Source organism: Gymnoscopelus microlampas, assembly GCF_963454915.1.
Source record: "Gymnoscopelus microlampas genome assembly, chromosome: 1".
Taxonomy (NCBI): domain Eukaryota; kingdom Metazoa; phylum Chordata; class Actinopteri; order Myctophiformes; family Myctophidae; genus Gymnoscopelus; species Gymnoscopelus microlampas.
The window spans coordinates 5,304,550-5,331,441 of record NC_139962.1 but is presented as its reverse complement, the minus strand read 5'-3'; the positions used below and the strand labels follow the sequence as shown (position 1 = coordinate 5,331,441).

The 26,892-nt window shown below is 42.8% G+C and overlaps 1 protein-coding gene across 1 annotated transcript in view; it reads left to right on the top strand.

Moving 5' to 3' along the window:
* Positions 1–26,530, top strand: part of LOC311050409 (vomeronasal type-2 receptor 1-like) — a gene marked incomplete at both ends in the record, with an annotated part of 28,121 nt that extends 1,591 nt beyond the window's left edge. The window contains 15 exons of the mRNA XM_084064485.1: positions 360–642; positions 2,143–2,229; positions 2,347–2,616; positions 2,740–2,952; positions 3,773–4,048; positions 5,398–5,625; positions 5,721–5,844; positions 6,939–7,848; positions 11,083–11,137; positions 14,077–14,207; positions 14,776–15,049; positions 16,211–16,438; positions 16,590–16,802; positions 24,986–25,109; positions 25,617–26,530. Coding sequence (XP_083920611.1) covers positions 360–642; positions 2,143–2,229; positions 2,347–2,616; positions 2,740–2,952; positions 3,773–4,048; positions 5,398–5,625; positions 5,721–5,844; positions 6,939–7,848; positions 11,083–11,137; positions 14,077–14,207; positions 14,776–15,049; positions 16,211–16,438; positions 16,590–16,802; positions 24,986–25,109; positions 25,617–26,530 — 4,330 coding nt within the window. The remainder of the gene's footprint in view (positions 1–359; positions 643–2,142; positions 2,230–2,346; positions 2,617–2,739; positions 2,953–3,772; positions 4,049–5,397; positions 5,626–5,720; positions 5,845–6,938; positions 7,849–11,082; positions 11,138–14,076; positions 14,208–14,775; positions 15,050–16,210; positions 16,439–16,589; positions 16,803–24,985; positions 25,110–25,616) is intronic.
* Positions 26,531–26,892: the final 362 nt, after the last annotated feature.

Sequence of the window (26,892 nt, the reverse complement as noted above, 5' to 3'; positions counted from 1 at the left end):
GTGAGTATCACAACTTGCAGGCAAGAGAACACTGACCTTGTTTTGATAGATAGAACCAGGATTAGTGGAATTGTATATTTCTACAAATGTACATAGTCGCTGTCGGGTGGAAACCTTGTAAGTTACTTTTTTTAAAATAGCTAAATTAGACGATTCACAAGCTCACAAGGCGTTGTGGTCCAATGTCTTGTGAGCTTGTAGATCAGCTAGTTTGCTATGTTTGTGTGACCCTGTAGTAAGACAAAGTAAGGCATTCATTTATTAAACAATAACATAAAACCTTTCAATATGGAGATGTTTTTTGACAGCAATGATATTCAAGGTTACAGTGTAATTTTGTGTGTTAGTTATACCCCCAGTGGGTTCAAAGGGGCCCAGATCGTTGCTTTTGCCGTCAATGAGATCAACAGAAACCCCAGCCTGCTGCCCAATGTGACTCTGGGATACAGTCTCTATGACACCTGTCACAGGCTTGGAGTTGCAGTCCGTGCAGCGATGTCACTGATCAGTGGGAGAGAGGAGCAGTTTACACTGGATGAGAGCTGTGTCGGGTCTCCTCCTGTGATCGGAATTGTGGGTCCATCTACCTCTAAAAGTTCTATTGCCATCTCTAGAATGTTAGGTTTGTACAGAGTGCCCATGGTAAGTTTCCTACTTGAATCCCCTTTTACCCTGGCCTATTGAATACTGTACATGCTCAATGTTGCTCATTTGCTTACTTGGCTATTTGCAAATCTAAAATATGATAAATAATATATTTGGTATTTTTGCAGTTTGAAAGGCATAATCGTTGCTTTCAGAAAGAAACCTTGTGTCTCCATATTTCAATGTATTTTATTTTTTATGAATGCGTCCTTTTTCATCATACCACAGTGTTAGACCAAAGTAGCAAACATAGCCGATCAACAAGGTCACAACGCATCACAGTGTGACACGTTGTAAGCTTGTGGGTCTGCTTTTTTCCCGTTATTTATTTTTAAGTGAAAATGGAAAGTAACAGTTTTGGACACACAAGGTTTTCAACCGACAGAGACGATATTTATTTGCAGCAGAGCAGAGAGGGCAGGTTGTGAATGGAGTGTGAAGCAGGTTTTCTAAAGGTCGGAGCTCAATGTATCTGTGCTGGAAGTTACTTTTTAGTCTGTTTTTACCCAGGGCAGTAGCTGGGCACAAGTGCTCATTTTCAGCAACGTACACACACACACACACACGCACACGCGCACGCACACACACACACACACACACACACACACACACACACACACACACACACACACACACACACACACACACACACACACACACACACACACACACACACACACACACACACACACACACACACACACACATTAAAACAGGGGAGCTGACCAGTACAACCACAGTCTTATACTGTTTGCCACTGAGCAGCTTCACTGGAGCAGTTAGGGGTTCAGTGCCTTGCTCAAGGGAACTTCAGCCGTGTTGGGGGAACCAGCGTCCTCTAACCTTTTGAACACCGCTGCCACAATAATTAGATTTTTTTTGCCCCGACTTGTGAGTAGGAATCCTACAGTCCTGAGTCGGGCCCATCCATTGGTCTGATAAAATACATTTTATAATATAACAGACTGGAGAGTAAACTATGTGGTGTGATATTCAGGATGTAAAATGTATAATAATAACATTTTACCATTAAACCGTATTTATTAATCATTGTTCTCTATACATAATAAGGTTACAACAGTGTTATAATGTGGACATGACCACATATGATTCTGAATGGAAGTTTAGTGTTGCTGTCCATGGTGCTGTAGGATACACAGAGGTATTCAGTCTGCATTGTGATCATAGGGTAGAGTAGAGTGTTTGTGTTAAAACAGCACATTGTGATCATAGGGTAGAGTAGAGTGTTTGTGTTAAAACAGCACATTGTGATCCACTTGAATGAGATGAGATTCCAAAGGGCAAAGGCAGTCACTGCTTGTTTGAAGCTAAATGCAACTTATATTTCTCCCCTTTTCCATTTTTGGCAAATGTTTCCCACATAAAAGGGATGCTAGGGTTCAATTGATTCATGTAAAAGAAAAACAAATCTACTGTTGAACAACCATGATCTAGTACATTACAGAACAGATGTTTTGTGCTTTGTCTTTTTTTCAGATAAGTTACTATGCTTCTTGCTCCTGTCTCAGTGACCGGACTCAGTTCCCATCCTTCTTTAGAACAATACCAAGTTTTGTCTTCCAGGTGAACTTGTACACACAATAGACGTGTTGGTATCTTGTAGTTCATGTTCCACACTGATTTACCACTATGTGAATAATCAAACTTAAGCACTTATCCCTCCGTTATGTAACCAATCAGGTGCGAGCTCTACTCCAGACGATGAGGTGGTTTGAGTGGACCTGGGTAGGACTGTTGTTTAGTGATGATGATGGAGGCCATGATGCTGCCCTAATACTCCAGTCTGACCTGGACCAGTCTGGTCTGGGTTGTGTGGCTTATTCAGAGGCCCTGCCCTTAGACAATGACCTGGTTAAACTCCAGAGGATTGTCACTGTGATGAAGAAGTCCACAGCTCGTGTGGTCATTGTATTTGCATATAGTAAATACATATATAATGTCATGGAGGAGGTTTGTGTTATTATGATACATGTCAATTTAGGGATTCATAATTCGAAGGAATCTAAAATGAGAATGTATTGAAGGAAATGCATCCCGTTTTATGTTCCTCCTTTTTTTCAAAACATTCAACAGGTGGTAAAGCAGAATGTGACAGGTCTGCAATGGATCTTACCTGCCACTGCAGGTTGGTGGAAAGACCCATATCTCCAGGCTCCTCACTACCTGCCCTACCTGAGAGGCACCCTGGGTTTTGCCATTCGTCATGGAGAGATACCGGGTCTCAAGGACTTCTTGTTAAAAATACATCCTGACAATGACCCTGATAACAACCATGAAGATAACATGGTGAGTATTTCGTTTAATGTGATATTTAAGCTGTTATTTCTAAATTGCATCTGTTATTTTATTTATGCTTAATAGGCCAGTCAATCTAAGCCAAAAAATGCCCAACCCAAAATAAATTGCAATAGTAATTTGATATAGTTTGTATTGGTCCTAATACCCTCCTACATTATCTATTAAAAGTTAATGTTTTCAAAGTTAAAAGCAACGTTATATTTTAATACTCCGCTCCATGTCTCACAAAGGGAGAGCGCCCTCTAGCGCGAATACAGAAGCATTGATTGATATACCTCCAGGCAGGAAAATGCCCTGGCTGGAAACCTGATTCGTTCTCCTGAACCGGAAGTCCCGCCTTCAGCTCCTATATATTCAGGGGACGACCTCCGTTCCACCTTTTTCGTCTCTTCTCTCGACTAATGCAGACCCACCTCAGTTTTCACCAAAGGATTGTTAGCTTAACTAAGTCTCACACCTGTGTAACCGCGCCGCTTCGGCGCTGACTGTTCCGGACTAGCTTCAACGCTAACCGCTAACCTTGCTAACTACAGCCTAGCCTAGTAGCCCTTGTTAGCACAAACACTAGCAAGAGGCTAGAAGCAAAGGAAACCAAAGTAGCTAGCAAGAAGCTAAAGTGCGATAACTGTTGGCTAAGCTCACCGCTGCTGCTCAGCAGCTTTATGTCAAAGAACACCCTAGAAAACTTTATAGACATGCATATGTGAAATTAGCATGTTCAGAAGCAGAGCTATGCTCTAATTTGTGATTTTGTTTGGGTCAAACCACATATTGACTTGACTATAAGTCTTCATTGTTGTTTCTTCAGGTAAGGCAGTTTTGGGAGCACACATTTAAGTGCAAATTTGCACCCCTTCCGTCAGAGTGGGTGGATGCTGGTGGAAGGGTGTGTACTGGACAAGAGGACCTAGGAACAGTAGAAACTGTCCTGTTGGATATGTCTGACATCAGGGCACCATATAATGCATACAAGGCTGTGTATGCTCTGGCCCATGCCCTCCATGACATGTTGCAATGTGTGCCAGGAAGAGGGCCTTTCACTGGGCACGGCTGTGCCAGTTTGCAGACAATACAGCCATGGCAGGTGGAATATTAATTCAGTTAACCTTTGCATGTTTCTAGTTGGATTCAAGATTCTGGATTCTGGATTCAAGAACTAGATTTTCAGGCCGCTACATGGCCTTCAAACAAACCTAGTCCTATGTTGCGCTGAAAAGGGCAATGGTCACCAAAGTATATCCATTTGAAGTGTTAAACACTTCTACAACACTGCTGCCGAGCAGCAATGCACTTGCAGAACCCAAGGCCACTGTCATACCTGTGCGACCTTATGTTCAGGAGGTAGGGGTCTACCACCATTTCCTGGTAAAACTGGAAGTGAACAGATCCACTTTCGGGTTGCACCATTGAACTCCACACCCCTCAGAGAGAGTGTGGGTGAAATTTCTAGGCCAACAAACCGGAAATAATAAGAACAAAACGGAAGTGGTCATTTTTTTATGAAATTGGAAGTCTGTGGAAGCCTAAGTTTGAATCTAACATACTGGGAAATGGAGTTATAGCTATTTAAAGCACAGCCAATAGGGACAAAGAGAGGGCAAGGCTTAATCAATTACAGCCGTCCCTATTGGCCATCCAAGAGCGCCTACCAAGTTAGGGGCGTTTAGCATGCTGGGAACTGGAGTTATGGCTGTTTAAAGCCCTGCCAATTGGAAAGCAGAGGGGGTGGGGATTAAGCAATGACAGCCTGTCACGTTGTTTTGTTTTACTGAGGTTAAGGTAATGAATACGTTTAGGGTTAGGCATAGTTTTACTCAGGTTAAGTTTAGGAATATGGTTAGGTTTAGTCATAGTTTTACTGAGGTTACGTTTAGGAATAGCTAGTGGCGACCATCCCGAGCTCGCTGGATTTGACCCTGGACGAGCGTGTTTTGGGGCGAGACAAATAAAATGTCATTTGATTCGAGTTTGCTATAACCACACCAGATCATTCAGTTTAAGTGATCTAGAAAATAAGCAATTACTGTAAGCTTAAGTTTTCTATAACAATACACACAGCAATGTGTGAGTGATAATTCTGTATATCAAATATTTTATTCCAAAGCAATCAATGTCGGACTGAGATGGGCAGAGAGGGAGAGAGCATTATCACTGTGCATAAGGCATACGGCAGTCAGCTCTTCAAGGCAATGGCACCTGGCACGCTGATTGGTTTTATTAATGTAACACCCAAACCACACCTATGTAAGGGGTAGCGCAGGTGTTTCAGTGATAAGGCTGGTGGCGGAAGATGGCAACTCGGCCACAGGAACGCCACTTATGCAATGCTAAATCCCAAAATAGTGGGTAGCGTGACCTTGGTGCAAAATAGGACCCTTAAGTAGTTTTTTAAAGTCTCTTTCTCTTCATGATTCTGCTCATCACCATTTCTAGCTTCTCTATTACCTGGAAAAGGTCAACTTCACCACATCTGTTGGTGATCCTGTATCATTTGATGAGAAAGGTGATGCTTTACCAATCCTTGATATAATGAACTGGGCGTGGCTTCCTGATGGAAGCACAAAGTTTCACAATGTAGGTGTGGTCAAGAAGTCAGCCTCCGGAGATGAAGAATTCATCCTTGATGAAGACAGAATCTCCTGGAACTTTGAATCCAAAAAGGTCATTTCAGCTTTCTAAAATAACTCATGTTGAACTCATGATGTGAATGTAATTGAGTTTAGACTGAAACTGATCATTGTTACTTCCCTCTGCAGCCTCCTCGGTCAGTGTGCAGTGAGAGCTGTTCCCCTGGAACCCGTGTGGCCAGAAGGAAAGGAGAACCTGTCTGCTGCTTTGACTGCATTGCTTGTTCTGAGGGAGAGATCAGCAATCAGACTGGTAGGTTTACATTACTAGTTACTAGCCACTTTTTGACTATGCTTGCACCTCTTGGTACTCCAACACCTCAGTGTCACTGAAGACTAAGCTTCAAACCTCCCAAAACAAACTGATTAGGCTAATCCTCGGACTGGGGACCATGACCCACCTTTCTCCCACCCATTTTGCCAGCCTAGGCTGGCTCAGGGTGGAAGACAGGGTTAAACAACTAAAAATGGGACTGGTCTTCAAAATTGTAAATGCAAATCTGCCCGATATGCCCCCTATTCCCGCATATCTGAGTAAATACCTCCAAAAAGTTAGCGACACCCACTGTCACAATACTAGAGGGAGCGTTAACAACAATTTGGTACCACCCACCCATAAAACAAACATGGGCAAATTCTCCTTCTACAGCCACCCAGGATTGGAATAGTCTAACCCCATCCCTCCAAAAATGCAGTTCGCTGGGCTCATTTAAAACAGCCTTAAAAACTCACCTTTCAGGAGGCCAAAAGAGGAGGTAGTACCACCACCCCCCCCCCCCCCCCCCCACTGTTCTTGTACATATGTTGTACGTAGTGTTATCTTTTTCTGTTTTTTTTGCATCGATATTTGAACTGGGGTGCCACTATATATGTATATGTTTTACATTTGTTAGCCTAATAAAATATTCAATCAATCAATCAATCTTCTTTCGTTCAAATGTGTCTAAAAGCAAAACATTTGGCCTAGATGTAACCAGGGCATTCTTTAACGATTTGGCTCAGGCTTCTGAGCCAGTGCTGGCATAATGCAAGGACTTTAAATGCTGCAGCATTTAAGGAGTATTTAAGTGCTTTAGCATTTGGTGCCAACCTTGAGGAGGGGGGGAGGGGGGGGCAAAAGTAAAAGAAGACTATACTATCGTGGAAAGACCGGCAACATATTGAAACAATGGCTGATGAAGAAGCGGTAAAGTAGCAAAAAGCATCGGCAGCACCCAACGGTGAAGCAAACATTTCCCGCTGCACTAATAGTAGGATAGTAGGATGTAGCAATGTAGGATATCTTTAGGAAAATACTTTACTTATCTCTCTCTCTCTCTCTCTCTTTAACCTTTCACACGTTGTTAGACTCTACAGAGTGCACCAGTTGTCCAGAGGACTTCTGGTCCAGTCCCCAGCGTGACCACTGTGTCCCTAAGAGCATGGAATTCCTCTCCTACCATGAGGCCCTGGGTATCTCCTTGACAACCATCTCATTGCTAGGCACACTTATCTGTGCCATTGTCCTGGGAATCTTCATCTATCATCGAGACACACCCATGGTACGCGCCAACAACTCAGAACTCAGCTTTCAACTTCTGTTGTCACTGAAACTGTGTTTCTTGTGCTCACTTCTGTTCATTGGTCGTCCCAGACTCTGGACTTGTCAGCTGAGGCATGCAGTATTTGGGATCAGCTTTGTGTTGTGTGTCTCGTGTATCCTGGTAAAGACTATGGTGGTGTTGGCCGTGTTCAAGGCCTCCAAGCCTGGTGGTGTAGACATTATGAAGTTTTTCGGTGCCATGCAGCAGAGAGGAACAGTTCTGGCTCTTACTTCCATCCAGGCAATAATCTGCACAGCCTGGCTTGTGTCTGCCTCTCCAACTCCTTATAAAAACACACAGTATCAAAGTGATAAGATAGTCTATGAGTGTGAAGTGGGATCAACAGTTGGTTTTGCCGTATTACTTGGTTATATTGGTTTACTGGCACTCCTCAGCTTCGTCCTAGCATTCATGGCAAGGAATCTTCCAGACAACTTCAATGAAGCCAAGTTAATCACCTTCAGCATGTTGATCTTCTGTGCTGTGTGGATAGCCTTCATCCCAGCATATATCAGCTCTCCAGGCAAATATGCAGATGTGGTGGAGGTATTTGCTATTTTAGCATCTAGTTTTGGCCTTTTGGGGGCGCTTTTTGGACCAAAGTGTTATATAATGCTTTTGAAACCTGAGAGAAACACTAAGAAGTCCATCATGGGTCGTGGCGCCACCAAGACGTAGAAGCAGAAATTCAATGATAATTCATGTTCTTTGTATTTTACAATACGTTTTTTAGATATGTGCCTCAGCTGGTGAACCACGATGAACCATAGCGAAGAAACATTGTCTTGTATTATTAATGATAATGATTGTGGAAGAAACCCATGAACACATTAATACAAAATAAATAAATGCTGTAATTTACTCACCCACAAGTTTATGTCAATGATTCAACAGTTGCCATTGATATTATTTAAGAGTGCATATTGTAATAAGTTTTTGACATTGCTCACAGTATAATCTTTTTCTTTTTTCATATAGTTTTTCTGCTAATAAATTGGAGTTACAATTAGACTATACATTTTGGGTACTTTCATGTACTATAATTATATGTTTAAGTCTCACGCCCGTGTACTATAATCCATTCAAGTTCTACTTTTCTATTTAGGGGCTTTCTGTTCTCACCTTAACCCATACGTGTATGGCATTCAAATCAAAAGCGCGCCCCCGAGAAGTTCATTTGCATTGTCCATGCCCCATTTCACACCATAAAAGGCAACAGGAAATATCCAACTTCAAACTGACTTCACCTAATGTGAAACCAACTTCACCGTGCTGAAGAGGTTCAACTTCGTCTCGTGAAAAAAATACTGATCTCATCGGCGACGCATCGCCTTGATAACTGGTAAATCTGTTCTGTCTGGAAGCGAGTCCTTCGATTGCACGATGGATCAGCTGAACGTAATGCTCTCATGTGTAACGAGAAAAGAAGTTTACAAAGTTTAACCCCACCACCAAAAAGCAGGCTCATAAAACATGGAAAGGATATTATGTAAGCCTTTTCTACTGAACACTAAAAAGATGATGCTGGAATCCAGGGCATACTGGAACGCAGCTATCCAACCAGAGCTTTATTGATTACTGAGGTAAATTTGTCTAGATTTCATCCATACTGTATCCTCATCAGATGGTAAGAAAAAGAGAGATTTGTATACTTAGGCTATTGTGTGTGGCGTTCATGTGATCAATGTAATGATAATGAATTTATTTATTTAGCACATTTCCAGACATAGTCACAAAGTGCTTTACTGAACAGGGTAAAAGAGCAACATGATAAGCATTATAGATAAACTACAACAAAAGATCAGTGAATATAATTGCTCAGGAACTCGATTAAAACATATATATCTAATTAATTAGAGGCTTTGTAATTAATTAATCAAAATTAATCGCATTTGACCTGAGAACAGGGAGAAGCATTTTTTTTTTCAAATGGATTTTGGTATAGGTCTACAGTACTCAAGTACTGTAGACCTATACCTTGACTTAAATAAAACGTTGAGGTATTTGTACTTTACTCAAGTATTTCCAATTTCCAAAACTTTTACTCCATTACATCTCAGAGGCAAATATTGTACTTTTACTCCACTACAATTATTTGAAAACTTTAGTTACTAATAACTTACATTGATTATAGATTCATTGATAAGCAGAGCACGACTAAAGTGGATGAGGAGAACAACATACAGAGGTACCCTATATGATGGCAAGGCCAAGGTTCAAGGTTCAAGTTCAAGTGCTCAGCTTGCTGGTCGAGGTGCAGAGTGAAGAGAGAAAGAGAAGTGAACAGAACAGTGTGTACGAGTGTGTGCGTGTGTTACAATAGACCCCTTAACAGACGACGTCACACTGATAAGAACCAGAATGCGTGCAACCAGTATGCGTGCAATGAAACCCATTCTATCAGGTCTCGCTAGGACGCTCCTCACTAGCCAACACACAAGAGGGGGTTGGGGTGTGCTGAAACCAGCGCACCCCGAAACAACAGGTTGGGAATTGATTGCGTGAAACAATCACCTGTGCGTCCAGTCTCAATGTTAGTAAACAAATAATTGGTCTATAGCTCTCTCGTTCCATTCACGTGACATTGGTGCAATGTGATTAAAATAATACAATTTATGTTGAACAAGTGGGCTCAGGTTACGAATGTTCTCTCAGGGTCTTTTAAACGCCGTGGATTTGTTATGAGATGTGGATGTGCTTCCATGGGCCGTACGAGATACATAGTGAGGAATACAAGAACTCTCGCCCCAAAACACGCTTGCCCTGGGTCAAATCCGGCGACCTAGTCGGAACGGTCGCCGCCAGGTATTCCAAAACGTAAGCTCAGTAAAACTATGCCTAAACCTAACCTTAACCTCCGTAAAACGAATACAAGAACTGCCGGGGCGTGCGGCCCGTGAAAAAACATGTGTTTTGGGGCGAGCGTTCCGGTTACCGTAAAGAGGTGCAACCACCTCAGGATCACTCTAGCCTGGGTGCCAGCCTGCTTCGCTACGTTCGGCGGATTTTTTTTTCTCTCTGCGCTTCTCAGTCTGGAATGCCTCCTATCTCCAGGAGGCGGGACACAGCAGCCAAGGTTCGAAACCTACCGTGGCTTCTGATTGGTCTGTGGTGCGGGGCGGGACAAAAAAAACGGTGTGATCGTTTTGATTCGTCATTCGTTTGAACAACATCCAATCAGCAACGACGTTGCCTAACGTAACATATGTAGTTCCAGTGTAGTTCTACAAGACGAGTCAATCGGGGGCATTCCAGACTGATGAGTGCAGAGAGAAAAAAAAATCCGCCGAACGTAGCGAAGCAGGCTGGCACCCAGGCTAGGATCACTCTAATTTTAGTGCAGATCCACATATTATGTCCGATTCAGAAGCCCAGGACCTGTAGAAGAATAAGGTTTGCCTAAAATGATCAATTCCTCATCAAAAGGGTCTGAGGACCTAAACGCCTGTCAGACCTTTCAGAGGTAACCGGAAGACTCACACGCTCCCATTGTTTTCCACCGGCCGCACGCTGGGGCGGTTCTTGTATTCTTGTATTTGTTTTATTGAGGATAAGGTTAGAACTAAGTTTAGGGTTAGGCTTAGTTTTACTGAGGTTAAGTTTACAATAGGGTCAGGTTTTGGCACCGTTTTACTGAGGTTAAGGTTAGGTTCAGGCATAGTTTACATGGTTTAGGAATACCAGGTAGAAACCGTTCCGAGGTCACCGGATTTGCGCCCGGGGCGACTGTGTTTTGGGGCGAGCGTTTTGGTATTCCTTTCAGAGGGTGAACGTGGAGAAAAGTTTTCCAGGGCACCTGCAAACACCAGATTCATGATTTGGTCTCTAGGGTCTCTAATTGGTCTGGAGCCCGATCTGTGGACGTACAGATATTGAACAATTTGTGATCAACACTCTCTGCCTTATAGTTTCACCATTAAACACAAACGTATTCACAGTGGTGCTGGTTACACCAATGCTGGTGTGAGTGATTCACTTAGAAATATACTTTTTTATTAGGGGTGTTACGATTCACTTACCTCACGATTCGATTCAAAATCGATTGCTAGGGTGCCAATTCGATTAAAATTGCGATTCTGCGATTAATTGATATTCGATTCGATTCTGCGATTTATTGCGATTTTCTACCCCAAATCACTTTGCTTTAATTATACTAGAACATTTTAAAACAATTCTGAACAATATAAACCATGAAAAGTTGAATCATACATATACTTAAATGCAGCCAGATCATGTCAGTCAGTCTTTCTGACATTGATTTCAGACAAAGTGCCAGTGAAAAAGGTACTAACTTATAAAAAAATAAATCAATTTTTTATATTTTGAATCGATTTTAAAATCGTGGCATTAAGAATCGCGATTTATTCATGAATCGATTGACAGGCCTATTTTTTATGTATTGATTGATTGATTGAATACTTTATTAACAGTTTGCAAAAAAGTACAGTGGTACGATTATACAAATGGTGGTAAAAGGATAACACAAAAAGCCCTAAGGGCTTGTTTCCATTGTGGTCCTGTGTATAATCAACACTAGTAGCAAAACAAACACATATGTAGAGTAACAGTTGTGGGGTCGGGACGGGCAGGGGGACATTTCTGGTGTTAAGTTTAGACTTTATTACAGGGACTATTAGTAACCCAGTGGCTCTGGTCAGTACCATGGTGTCAGTCATGTCCATATCCGTTTGTCAGGAACGTGTCACTATATTGAAAGACTACGGCACTGGGTGCATCCACACATGTACGTCAAGTTGTCGTACGGAAGTCGGAAGTCCCATCCACTCCCATGTTATAGGAAAAAACGGAACAGTACTTTCGTTTTTTTAACTTAACATGGGAGTGGATGGGACTTCCGACTCCCGTACGACAACTTGACGTACATGTGTGGATGCACCCAGCAGGTGCCACATGAATGTCTGGGGGGGGGGGGGGACCTGCCACGGGTCACGGACAAGGTCAGAGAGAGAAGGATGAGGAACCCGGAACTAGTGGCGAGCAAACTGACACTAAAGGAGCCAACCCAGGCCAAAGCCAGGAAAGACAAGAAGCCGATCCACCTACGTACTGTAGATGCACTGTGGCGCGACATCTTATCTTACAACGCTGTAGAGCTCCAGACCCTGTTAGATCAGGGGTCTTCAACTAGGGGTCCGGGACCCCTAGGGGGTTCTCAGAGTTGCTACAGGGGGTCCGCCAAATCTCTGTGTGATAGGATCATTGTTTTTTACATTAACCACTTGAACCCTAGCATCCCTATATTCTAAGGACAACTTTAGCCGAAAATAGCCGATCTACAAGCTCACAACGCCTCGCCCAAGAGGGAAAAACGAGCAGACCAAGTACAGAGTGAAATTTCACTAAGTATTGATGGTTTAAGTCGTTAAATGTCTGAAAATACACATTAACATGAATCCAACATCTATGAAAAGCTTTAATCTGCAACACAATTTTATGTAATATATAGTGGGGGTCCCTGTTTCATCTCTCTCTCAGTTAGGGGGTCCTTGGCCTGAAAAGGTTGAAGACCCCTGTGTTAGATAGAAGAGTGTGGAGGACAGCGATTCAGGAGTCCCGAGTTGGTGTTGGCTAGAGCATACTATCGCATCGCAGCAAACGATTACGTACAAGGTTAACAACTAATATTTGAAGTTGTCCATATTGACGTGGGTGGGTGGGTGGTGCTGGAGTGGTTGTGGACAGTGGTGAACAAAGCTTACTCAAGTAAATGAATAAAAAATATTCAAAAGTACAAATTACAAAGCAGGCTACATTTTATTTTTTAATATTAATGCATTGGTGCATTGAAATTCAGAACATTTATCAACAATTATTTTTTGAGAATGTATATAAAAAGGTAGATAAAAAACAATCTCAAAATGTCAGACCTTTTCAAACGTTGTGGGCTTGTAGATCTGCTATTTTCCACAATATTTTAAATGGGGCCGAGGTGGTTAATTCGTAATATATGTTTTGAAGTTTGGGTCTCTTCCCAGAAATGTAATGGAGTCAAAAGTCCAATATTTCTATTTGAGATGTAGTAGCCTTCATGCCTGAAGAAGGTCATTATAAACCGAAATGTTGCCTCTCCTTCAATAAATGTGCTCCTGTACCGCGCAGTTCGTCAGTGTGCGTATGCGGGCGTATTCTTTTATTATAGAAATAAGACTTTCCTCAACAGTAAATGTAGTATCCCTAAAAGTCATATGCTTGCAAAAACAAATAGAGCTCCAAAAATGTAATTAAGAATTGAACTCAAGTAAATCTTAGTTACTGTCCGCTCTGGTTGTGGATGAGAGGCCCAATCTGTGATTTCATATGTTCGTATATGAAAGTATTGTTAATGTATATTAAGCCCTGCCTCTACTTCTGTCTCTATTCAGATGGGTGTTGTAAGAGATTACGTAATGCCATAAGGTGGCGCAGGGATTCAGGGCCGCATTAACCGTGGAACCTAGTGGAACTTGTGTTCCACGGCCCGCAGCCTGCAGGGCCCCGTGAGAATTGTGTATTTAATTTGTGTGTATTTAAAGAAAAAATGTTGATTTATATTGGTCAAATAGAACCGAATTAGACCCGAAAAATTTTGCGCGTGTGCGCGAAAAATGAGCGTGAAATTACGCCGCTGGGGGGGCCTTTGGTTTTGTGGTGTTCCACGGCCCTGAGGGGTCTTAATGCGGCCCTGCAGGGATTACGTAATGCCATAAGGCGACACAGGGGATGGCACAGCACAGTGTATAAAACTTACCAACTAGACATGGATTTAGAGAAGGGAGGGGTGTGTTAGACAGAGAAGGACAGTCATGAGGGTTTCTCTAGTCATACACCTGTTCTCATACTTGATATTGTTCTCTTCATTCTCTCCTTTGTCTTCCTCATCTTCCTCTTCGTGTGAGTTACAGGCACAGTTTAATCTCAACAGATTGTACAAGGCTGGAGATGTGCTTCTGGGTGGTTTGCTGCCCTTCCACGTCTCCTATGTGTTCCCTGAGCAGTCTTTTACCTCCAAGCAACAGGAACCTTCTTGCTATCAGTAAGTATCACAACTAGCAAGCAAGAGAACACTGACCTTGTTTTGATAGATAGAACCAGGATTAATTGATTTGTATATTTCTACAAATGTACGTATAGTCACTGTCGGGTGGAAACCTTGTATGTTACTTTTCATGGGGAGAAAAAAACATAATAATAACCTGTGTTTCGATGGATCCAAGGCAGTTATTATTTAGTCACAAGCGCTTTATTATTATTAATTTTTTTCTCACTTAAATTGTATTAATTTTTCATGACAAGCGCTTTCTAATACTTTTCATTAGTTCAATATATATAAGCCACGTACCCTTTCACTTGAATTTTGTCTTTAAAAAAATAGCTAAATTAGACGATGCACAAGCTCACAAGGTGTTGTGGTGCAATGTCGTGTGAGCTTGTAGATCAGCTAGTTTGCTACGTTTGTGTGACCCTGTAGTAAGACAAAGTAAGGCATTCATTTATCAAACAATAACATAAAACCTTTCAATATGGAGATACATGGTTTCGGACAGCAACGATAAAGTTTACAATGCAATGTTGTGTGTTAGTTTTAGCACCAATGGGTTCAGATGGGCCCAGACCATTGCTTTTGCTGTCAATGAGATCAACAGAAACCCCAGCCTGCTGCCCAATGTGACTCTGGGATACAGTATCTATGATACGTGTGCCACGCTTGGAGTTGGATTCCGTGCAGCGATGTCACTGATCAGTGGGAGAGAGGAGCAGTTTACACTGGATGAGAGCTGTGTCGGGTCTCCTCCAGTGATCGGAATTGTGGGTCCTGCTACCTCAAAAAGTTCTATTGCCATCTCTAGAATAATAGGTTTGTACAGAGTGCCCATGGTAAGTTCCTACTTGAATCCCATTTTAACCTGGTCTATTACCAGGTGATTGCCATGAAGGATTTGTAGTTGTTATTGACGGTTTTATGAAAAAAACAATGTCCATGTATCTTAGCAAAATATGTAGCCTAGTAATTAATTAGGGGTGAAAATGTGATGTTTTGTGACAGTGTCTCTGTCCATGGTGCTGAAGGATACACAGATGTATTCAGTCTGCATTGTGATCATAGGGTAAGGTAGAGTGATCTACTTGCTTTCTGGAATGAGATTCCAAAGGGCAAAGGCAGTCACTGCTTGTTTGAAGCTAAATACAACTTATATTTCTCCCCTTTTCCTTTTTTGGCAAATGTTTCTCATCTAGTACAGGCTTGTCAAACTCATTTTGGGGTCTGGGCCGCATTGGTCAAAAAGTGACTTGATGTGGGCACGCAGACACGCATGCGCGCTCATGTGTTATATGTTATAATAGTTTGGGATTTTTCATTATTAGTTTTAGCCAGTTTTTACAAGAATGCTTAGTTTTAGTTGAGTTTTTATTAGTTAGTTAGTTTTAGGTTTTTTTCATACTTTTTTAAATGTAGAAATACTCTGTTACAAGTAAAAGTCCTGAATTCAATATTGTTTTTATTGAGTAAAAATACAAAAACATATTGTCTTTCTAGCTGTTGTACCAAACCAGCTGAATACCGCCGGATTTCCCCCGGGATGACTGTGTTTTGGGGTGAACTCATCAGATGACCCACGGTGCCCGCAAACTGCGACTCTATTCATGTTGTGTTTGACGACTCAAGAGAGGCCATGGTCAACCGTATGCTAATGACCTTGGCCAATGTTCTCAAATAACAAGTTTGGCCACTATCAGACCTTCTCAGTCAGCTGCGGGGCGGGGGGGGGGGGGGGGGGATAACTGCCTCTATAGTGCCTGCCGCCCCTATAAGAAGCTGCTGGCGCCGTTATTTTCTTTGGTCTTTTTTTTTCTCTCTCGTTTCGAGGTCTTATGAATCGGCGTTTTCTAAAATCACGTAGTGGGCCACATTGGACGACTCCGCGGGCCACAAATAGCCTTATAGTTTGTATCTAGTAGTTCATTTCCACACACTGATTTACCACCATGTGAATAATCTAACCTAAGCACTTATCCCTCCATTCTTTAACCAATCAGGTGCGAGCTATACTCCAGACGATGAGGTGGTTTGAGTGGACCTGGGTAGGACTGTTGTTTAGTGATGATGATGGAGGCCGTGATGCTGCCCTAATACTCCAGTCTGACCTGGACCAGTCTGGTCTGGGTTGTGTGGCTTATTCAGAGGCCCTGCCCTTTGACAATGACCTGGTTAAACTCCAGAGGATTGTCACTGTGATGAAGACGTCCACAGCTCGTGTGGTCATTGTATTTGGATATGGGAGATATTTACATAATGTCATGGAGGAGGTGTGTGTTATGATACATGTACATTTAGGGATTCATAATTCGAAGGATGCATGTATTGAAGGAAAGGCATCCCATTGTTTTCCTCCTTTAAAAAAAACACATTCAACAGGTGGTAAAGCAGAATGTGACAGGTCTGCTATGGATCTTACCTGCCACTTCAGCCTGGTTGGAAGACCCATATCTCCAGGCTCCTCACTACCTGCCCTACCTGAGAGGCACCCTGGGTTTTGCCATTCGTCGTGGAGAGATACCGGGTCTCAAGGACTTCTTGTTAAAAATACATCCTGACAATGACCCTGATAACAACCATGAAGATAACATAGTGAGTATTTTTGTTTAATTTGATATTTAAGCCGTTATTTCTAAATTACATCTGTTATTGTATTTATTCTTAACACATCGGGTGCCGATCACGGTCTGAACCATGTGTTTACATAGTAGCGCTCTGGTGCCGTTCACGGTCCGGACCGTGAGTTTAGTCTTTTTGTTTTTTTCGTTTTTCTCCGCACGGGCGGGGCTAGAGCAGCCCTGGGAGTACCCATTGTGATCCTAAGAAGGATAGGCCAAATGGATCACCGGAAACAAAAATATGGCTTCCATCCGCTTCCTGTCTATTTCCTTCTTTAAAACGCCTATATCTCCGAATCCGTTTCCTGTGGTGAAAACCGGTCATGCGCGATCCTCCCCCGTTGTAACTCGCAAGTGAAATGTTATGGTTCCAAGCTGTAGCCAGGGTCATCGCTCAACATGAATGGATGCTTTTTTTTACATGGATTTGCTTGTCGCGGAGTCTACAGATTTAAACAGTAAAGCGCAGTCAATGGGGAGAATGCTGGCACCCAACGTAAGTTGTTATGAAAAAATGCTGGCACCCGATGTGTTAATAGGCCAGTCAATATAAGCAAAAACCCAAACCCAAAATAAATTGCAATAGTAATGTGATATAGTTTTTATTGGTCCTAATACCCTCCTATATCATATATTAAAAGTTGTTCTTTATGGATTTAGTGGAACATTTTTTCAAGGTCAAACGCTTTGAGGTTTTAAAGCGGTGCAGTCTTGGTCAAATGGTGTTAAATATTGGAGGGTTTATGTGGAGTTATCCAACATATTTGGTGTCTATTCTTGAGTTTTGGTCGGTCAACCTTTCCAATAAAACTCTTTTTGAGAGGATATTTTAATGTCTGATGCCTGTATTTGGGGTAACAGTATCCCAACACCCATTTGTCTGCCTTTGGTACTTACAGTTTCACAGATCATATGGGAGTAAAATGATCTAAACCTGGTATAAATAGTTCCTTATAGACATGGCTACAATATATAAGAAGTAAAATGTTCAAAAGTGTCCCCCCCCCCAGAGGTCAGGTTGTGAAACTGCAAGTACTGAAACTAACAGGCTCAATAGTTGGACAAATCACAGCCAAGTAGTCAGGGGATATTACATACATCTTCAAATAAATATCTATAAAAAGAAATGTCTTCACCAATGTGTTTGTAAAGGTATCCAGTGACACATTTCAAAAAGGTTGAGATTCAACTACTGTCAAGGGAACAGCGGCTGTCATGACAGCGGCTGTCATGGGATGTCATGGAAACCCATTATCTTACTCCAATTGGTCAAACGGGGGCGCTATAGCAATTTTTTGAAAAGGCAAACTTCAAACAGGCAAAAGTCATGCCTCGTTTGGCCGACAGCCATGAAACTCGATTACTCATGAGGAACACATCTATCACTTTGACCAGTAAGCTCCGCCCTTTGATTGTCCACAATTTTGAGCAGTTTGAAAAACACTTAAACCCAGGATTTTTTAGCAATTTGTGTGAAACTGTGTCATCTGTGTGAGCTCCTTTTTCACCAGTTCAGGTCTGTTGGTCCAATGGCTTCTCCCCACAGCATCTGCCTCGTAATCACATGGTCGCCAGTTCAAGCTTCACCTCATGCAGACTTTATTTAAATTGCATTGCACACAACATGACTGTTCTCATAATCGGCTACTTTAACTAGTTTTGGTACTGAGGAGATATCACATTTTTCTATTGGTAAATGCTCTGTGAGCCACTGATCTTAGTGTTTGTGAAACAGGGGCTCGGTTCATGGCAGAAGGCAAGAGTCTATGATATTCAACAGACACCATCAGGCTGGATGAAGCCTTAGCTCAATCACTGCTGTGACAGCCTGTGAGTCCAAAGGTTGAGTTCTCGATTCCTGTCTATGGCCATGGGTTGAGGTGTCCATGAGTAAGCTCAATTTCAAACCCTAAACTTACCTTGATCCACTAAATATATAATACACAACTTTTAATATGTTATTTGGATGACCCAAAGGATCATACATTATTGCAATTGTGTTTGGGTCAAACCACAGATTGACTGGACTATATAAGACTTCATTGTTGTTTCTTCAGGTAAGGCAATTTTGGGAGCACGCATTTCAGTGTAAATTTGCACCCATTCCGTCAGAGTGGGTGGATGCTGATGGAAGGGTGTGTACTGGACAAGAGGACCTTTCAGAAACTACCCTGTTGGATGTGTCTAACCTCAGGGCAGAGTATAATATATACAAGGCTGTGTATGCTCTGACCCATGCCCTCCATGACATGTTGCAATGTGTGCCAGGAAGAGGACCTTTCACTGAGCACGGCTGTGCCAGTTTGCAGACAATACAGCCATGGCAGGTGGGATATTAATTCAGTTAACCTTTAAATGTTTCTAGTTGGATTCAAGATTCTGGATTCTGGATTCAAGAACTAGATTTTCAGGCTGCTACGTGGGCATCAGACCTTGTCCTATGTTGCGCTGAAGTATGGCCATTTGAAGTGCTATCATACCTGTTGTTGTGTGTTCAGGAGGAGAGAGAGAGAGAGAGAGAGAGAGAGAGAGAGAGAGAGAGAGAGAGAGAGAGAGAGAGAGAGAGAGAGAGAGAGAGAGAGAGAGAGAGAGAGAGAGAGAGAGAGAGAGAGAGAGAGAGAGAGAGAGAGAGAGAGAGAGAGAGAGAGAGAGAGAGAGAGAGAGAGAGAGAGAGAGACATACAGACAGACAGACAGACAGACAGACAGACAGACAGACAGACAGACAGACAGACAGACAGACAGACAGGATTGTAGTTCGGCTATTTTCACAATGAAGTAGGCCTATGTCATACATTGAAAAAACATACTCTCAATTGCACATGATTTCATTGATACAGTCATGTTGTTTGCAATTCAAATTAAGAGTGTATGAGGTCGAGCTTGAACCGGCGACCTTGTGGTTGAAAGGCAGATGCTGTAGAGAGAAGCCATTGGACCAACAGAACTTAACCAGTGAAAAAGGGGCTCACACAGATGATACAGTTTCACGCAAATAGCTGAAAAATCCTGGGTTTAAGTGTTTTTCGAACTGCTCAAAATTGTGGACAATCTAGGGCGGAGCTTACTGGTCAAAGTGATAGATGTGTTCCTCATAAGTCAAAGCACAAGTGTAAGCAAGTTTCATGGCTGTCGGCCAAACAAGACATGCCTGTTTAATGTTTGCATTTTCAAAGAATTGCTATAGCGCCCCCCTTTGGCAAATTGGAGTAAGATTGGTTTCAGTGATATTTGGAATGACCCTCTACATAACTGCAAAGTTTCAAAGAAATGGTGTTTTTGAAAAAAAGAAATATATATATATATATATATATATATATATTATATTTTTTAAATATATTTTTTTTGCAAAAATAATAATGCAAAAACAGAAGTATTTGTTTGCTTTTTTCTCCCCCCATATATTGTCATAATAAAAAAGTGCCATATATCGTATCGTATTGATATCGTGATCCTAATATTGTGTATCTTATCGTGAAATTATTATCGGCACACCCCTATCTTTTTCTCTTCATGATTCTGCTCATCACCATTTCTAGCTTCTCTATTACCTGGAAAAGGTCAACTTCACCACATCTGTTGGTGATTGTGTATCATTTGATGAGAATGGTGATGCTTTACCAATCCTCGATTGATTGATTGAATATTTTATTAGGCAAAAAATGTAAAACAACACATTTACATTTAAAGTACTTTGTCTAACAGGTCCGTTCATAAAAGTCCTTGCGGACTTGTTTCCAATGAGGGCCTTGGTATTCAATTCATAGACATATATAGTGGCATCACAGTTCGAATATCATTACACAAAGAAAATAAAAAAAACAGCAAGAATATATATATATCTATATATCTATATATATATCTATACACATATATATATATATATATATACATACATATATACATACATATAATACTATGTACAACAAAAGAAAATAAAAAAACAAAAAAAGGGGGGGGGGAGATATGTACAAGAACAGGGGGGGGGTCGGCTATCTAATGGGAAAATGGTACTACCTCCTCTTTTGGCCTCCTGAAAGGTGATTTTTTAAGGCTCTTTTAAATGAGCCCAGCGAACTGCATTTTTTGAGGGATGGGGTTAGCCCATTCCAATCCTGGGTGGCAGTGCTGTAGAAGGAGAATTTGCCCATGTTTGTTTTATGGGTGGGTGGTACCAAATTGTTGTTAACGCTCCCTCTGGTATTGTGACTGTGGGTGTCACTAACCTTTTGGAGGTATTTACTCAGATATGCGGGAATAGGGGGCATATCGGGCAAATTTTCGTTTACAATTTTGAAGGCCAGTCCCATTTTTAGTTGTTTAACCCTGTCTTCCACCCTGAGCCAGCCTAGGCTGGCAAAATGGGCGGGAGAAAGGTGGGTCATGGGCCCCAATCCGAGGAGTAGCCGAATCAGTTTGTTTTGGGAGGTTTGAAGCTTAGTCTTCAGTGACACTGAGGTGTTGGAGTACCAGGAGGTGCTAGCATAGTCAAAATGTGGTTGAATCAGGGCCCCTGAGAGGGTCCTGAGGGCCTGTGGGTTGACAAAAGAGGAAACTCTGCCCATAAATTTGGTTCTCTGGTTTACTATTTTGACCACCTTTGTCCCCATGCTTTCACCCGACAGGTATTTGTCGAGAATACAACCCAAATAGGTAATCTCTTCTTTGCTAGCGATAATTGTGTCATCGACTTTGACCTTGAAATCATTTACCTCCATCTGTCTGAGGGAATGTTTGGTCCCAAAGAGAATGGATTCAGTTTTCCCAAGGTGTAGTGACAGTTTGTTATCGGTAAGCCAAGTACGGATTTTTGAGAGTTCAGAGCTGAGCGCCTCCTCAACTTGCAACTTGTCCTCTCCCGAGATCAGGAGTGCCGAGTCATCAGCGAACAGGAACAATTTGCAGTTACAGGCAGCATTCATGTCGTTAATGTATAAAAGGAACAGTAACGGCCCAAGAATGCTGCCCTGAGGAACCCCACAGCTCACCGGGAGGGAAGAGGACATGGTTCCGTTGATGTCAACCACTTGCTCTCTACCCTCCAAGTAGGATCTCATCCAGTTTAATGATGTGCAGTCAAAACCAATCGCCCTCAGCTTATCAAGTAAAATTGAATGGTTTACAGTGTCGAACGCTTTTTGGAGGTCCAACATGACCATGCCGCAGTATTTGCCCGCGTCTACCTCACGTTTTATGTAGTCGGTCAAATACATCAGGCATGTGTCAGTGGAATGGGAGGTTCTGAAGCCCGATTGGAATTCAAACAACAGTTTATGCTCGCTGAGGTAGCTGTTGATTTGTTCTTGAATTAATCGCTCTACAACCTTTGAGATGGAACAAAGGATGGAAACAGGCCTATAGTTGCCAGGTTCTAATTTGCTTCCTTTTTTATGTAGAGGGATTACTCTTGCCAATTTGAAATCCTGTGGGACGTGACACTGGCTGATGGATAGGTTTGTGATTTGGGCTACTATGGGGGCAATAGCAGTAGCTGCGTCTCTGAGGAATCTGGTGGGGATATTGTCAAGGCCGGTGGCCTTGTTCGGCTGGAGGGCTAAAAGTTTTCTCTGCACATCATCAGCATTTACTGGTTTGAATGAGAAGGAGTCTTTTTTAGCCTCTAGTTTGTCATAGTAAGCATGGATGTGGTCAGAGCCGTACAAACCTGAATGCTGAGGAAGTTTGCTTACCAACTGGGTTGCAATGGTGGTAAAAAAGCTGTTAAAACAGTTCGCAACCGCTTGCTTGTCGGTAATGAGCACGCCACTTGAAATAATGCAGATGTTTGTAGTTTTGGTTTGAATTTTGTTGTTGCAGCCCAATTTCTGTAGCGCTTCCCACAGCTTTTGTGGGTGGCTTTTGTTTGCCTCAATGCTTTCATTTAAGAAATTCTTTTTGGCAGTTTTGACCATTTTGTTTACTACATTTCGTTGATTTCTGCATCTTTCAAGTAGTTGCAAATTTTTGCATTTCCTAAACTCAGAGTACAATTTGTTTCTGAGTTTGATGGCATTTAGGATGTCTTCCTTCATCCAGGGTTGTGTACGGGCTCTGACTCTCACCACCTTCTTGGGCGCTAGGCTATCAATAACAGACACAAAGGCAGTTTTGAAACCAGACCAAGACTCCTCAGCCGAGGAGCCATCGAGTACATTTGACCAATCCATTTTCTCAAGAGCTGTTGTGAGAGCTTCTGAAGAGTAAGTTTTCATAGCCCTGCAGCTGACCGTGCTATGACTGTCAACTACAGATCTGTGAATCTTACGCGTGCAGAAAATGATGTTATGGTCGCTTAGACTGCACTCGATGACCCCACTTAAAGGAATCCTCGACTGGTCTGATGTCAAAATGAGGTCAATGATGGTCTGAGAAGTGGGGCCTACCCTCGTGATATTTTTTATCATTTGGGTGAGGCTATGCATGTCACAGAATTTTCTGAAAGATTGAAATATGGCGGCGTCTTTCCTGAGAACATCAGTATTGTAGTCGCCAATTAGAATCAATTCCGAATTTCCAATGATTGCCATCTGCTCCTCTATTAAATCATAAAACTCATTTTGATCTGGGGGCCTGTAGATTGCGCCAATTATCAGGGGTTTAGCGTGAGGATAGATGATTTCTATCCAGACCGATTCCGTGGGGTTGTTCTCCAATTTTGGGTACACATTGAAAATGATGTCAGATCTCACATAAATGCAAACCCCCCCTCCACAAAGAGTTCTGTCTTTCCTAATGACATTGTAGCCTATTATCTCAATTTCAGAGTCGTCTACTGAGTCATCCAGTTTAGTCTCTGAAAAAGAGAGAATCCCTACCTTGCCATTTCCAAACATGGATCTTAGTTCAGACATCTTTGAGGAGTTTTTGAGGCTATTCACATTTAGGTGAACGATGTGTAGACCTTTTTTGGAGAAAATCGTGTCCATCTGTTCAGTCTGGAAAAAATCAGGTTCCTTGAGTTGTTTTTTCCTAGTTTCAAAGGTGGGTGGGGGAGGAGAGGGTGGGTGGGGGGGGTCTGGAGTCGCTGATGGGCGGGGGGTTTGGGTTAAAACCTGATCAGCTGGTTTCGTGGTCTCTGCCAGATCTTCCTCCGTCCTGCTGTGGGGGGAGGGGGGGAGGGGGGGTGGAGGTGTGATCGGGGGAGGGGGGTGGGGTCTTTGTGGTTGCAGCAGGGCAGTGGGGGGTGGGGGAGGGGTGAGGCAGAAGTTCTGTGCTGGCGCCATGGTGTGATAAACAGGGGGAAAAAAATCTCTGTTTACAAGCCTTCCCCACAAAGGGAAACCGTGTAAATGACGCCCTGGGTCCATTGACAAAACAGGGAAAAGAACTCCGTTTCCCAGCATTCCTCTCGGTGGGACACGCTGTGGTTGTACGTCTCTGAATTCAAGCCTTCCCCACAAAGGAAAACTTTGAAGACGTCGTGCTGTATCCATTGAGAAAGCAGGGAAAATAACTCCGTTTCCCATCTGTCCTGGTATCGGCTGGTGGTGGTGGAGGAGGAGGGGTGGGGGAGGGGAGAGGCCTTTGTCCCGCGTCGACTCCAAGCAGTGGTCCCAGGGGATAGAGAATACCGGGGGGAAAACACAATTTTCATGCGTTTCCCTCTGGGAGATGCCTTGCCGTTGTCTTGGGCCCATGTGACCTATGTGGCGCATGGGGAAATCCTCTTGATGACGTTGTTGTTGGGAAAGCCCTTGTCTCGTCATCAACGGACACATTCCTTCAGGCGGTGGTCTGCTCGTCAACGCATGTCTTGGATCAAACACGGACGCTAACCGGGACAAATAATCCATCCTTGTTTCTCCAGCTCTTTGCTGGGGTTCATTCTTATCAGGTGAGGTGGTCCGTTGCCAAACAAAGTTATCTGTCTGCATGTTGTGAACCGGGCTTTGTCGGGCGCCTCCGTCGCGTGTGAAAACAGCTGTGAACTGGGCGTGGCTTCCTGATGGCTTCCTGATGGAAGCACAAAGATTCACAATGTAGGTGTGGTCAAGAAGTCAGCCTCCGGAGATGAAGAATTCATCCTTGATGAAGACAGAATCTTCTGGAACTTTGAATCCAAAAAGGTCATTTCAGCTTTCTAAAATAACTCATGTTGAGCTCATGATGTGAATGTAATCTTGTTTAGACTGAAAATCATTGTTACTTTCCTCTGCAGCCTCCTCGGTCAGTGTGCAGTGAGAGCTGTTCCCCTGGAACCCGTGTGGCCAGAAGGAAAGGAGAACCTGTCTGCTGCTTTGACTGCATTGCTTGTTCTGAGGGAGAGATCAGCACTCAAACTGGTAGGTTAACATTACTAGTCCATACCCGGGGTTGTTCAAAAACTTAATTTGCAACATACACCCTCGCCCAGGTGACCCCACCAGGGTTGATCAGAACCCGACTTACGTCCCAGTGGCTACCCACGGTCAGTCCTCTTAGGGAAAGACAGGGCCACACTATCCGCTTCTCCGGAACTACTCTGCCGGGACTGTGGAGAGTAAAGGCTCTGGCACGTGGAGGGACTAGGCTCTGTGCATGGCCTCCTGGCCGGGCTCCTCCGTCATCACACCAGGTCAAGGACCTGAGCGTTACATCAGACTCCCCCGTTCCAAACATTTCTGGCGTGATGGTTTCTTGGGCTGTGATGGTACTGCAGGCTCCACTTGCGAATTGCTTGAATGGCCCTGCTTAAAAGCCTCACCGTGGATTTGTTGGGCTTCTTCCTCACGGAAGACACAGGCTGGGGCGCTAACCGATACTGCTACCGGACAATACTGATGTCTCTTTAAACTTTCTGTTTTTGTTAGACTCTACAGAGTGCACCAGTTGTCCAGAGGACTTCTGGTCAAGTCCCCAGCGTGACCACTGTGTCCCTAAGAGCATGGAGTTCCTCTCCTACCCTGAGTCCCTGGGTATCTCCTTGACAACCATGGCATTGCTGGGCACACTTAGCTGTGCCATTATCATGGGAATCTTCATCTATCATCGAGACACACCCATGGTACGCGCCAACAACTCAGAACTCAGTTTCCAACTTTTGATGTCACTCAAACTGTGTTTCTTGTGCTCACTTCTGTTCATTGGTCGTCCCAGACTCTGGACTTGTCAGCTGAGGCATGCAGTATTTGGGATCAGCTTTGTGCTGTGTGTCTCGTGTATCTTGGTAAAGACTATGGTGGTGTTGGCTGTGTTCAAGGCCTCCAAGCCTGGTGGTGCAGACATTATGAAGTTTTTTGGTGCTATGCAGCAGAGAGGAACTGTTCTGGCTCTTACTTCCATCCAGGCAATAATCTGCACAGCCTGGCTTGTGTCTGCCTCACCAACTCCTCATAAAAACACACAATACCACAGTGATAAGATAGTCTATGAGTGTGAAGTGGGATCAACAGTTGGTTTTGCCGTGTTACTAGGTTATATTGGTTTACTGGCACTCCTCAGTTTCATCCTAGCATTCATGGCAAGGAATCTTCCAGACAACTTCAATGAAGCCAAGTTAATCACTTTCAGCATGTTGATCTTCTGTGCCGTGTGGATAGCCTTCATCCCAGCATATATCAGCTCTCCAGGCAAATATGCAGATGTAGTAGAGGTATTTGCTATTTTAGCATCTAGTTTTGGCCTTTTGGTAGCGCTGTTTGGCCCAAAGTGTTATATAATCCTTTTGAAACCCGAGAAAAACACTAAGAAGGCCATCATGGGTCATGGTGCCACCAAGACGTAGAAGCAGAAATTCAATTTATAAAAGTGTATTTTATAACAATACTTTTATATGGATATATTTGATTGCTGATCACCTCGTTAGGAATTTATTGGGTTTTCTACCAGATTGAACTAAATCCGGTCAGAAATGCAAACATCTATTATCTAATTTATCATGAAGAAAAGCAATTATTCATTCTATGTGGGTCAAAGTAGGTATTTAAGAGGCAAATTATGCATAGGTTTAAAATGGTCAAATGTACCCTTTAGCTGTTATTGTTGGCATAATGTTTTAAGGCCTCTGGTTTCATTGGGTTAAAGCTGCTTTGTGTAATGTTTTCATGGTCAATAGACTTGAAAACAATATTCTCATCCGTGTACAGT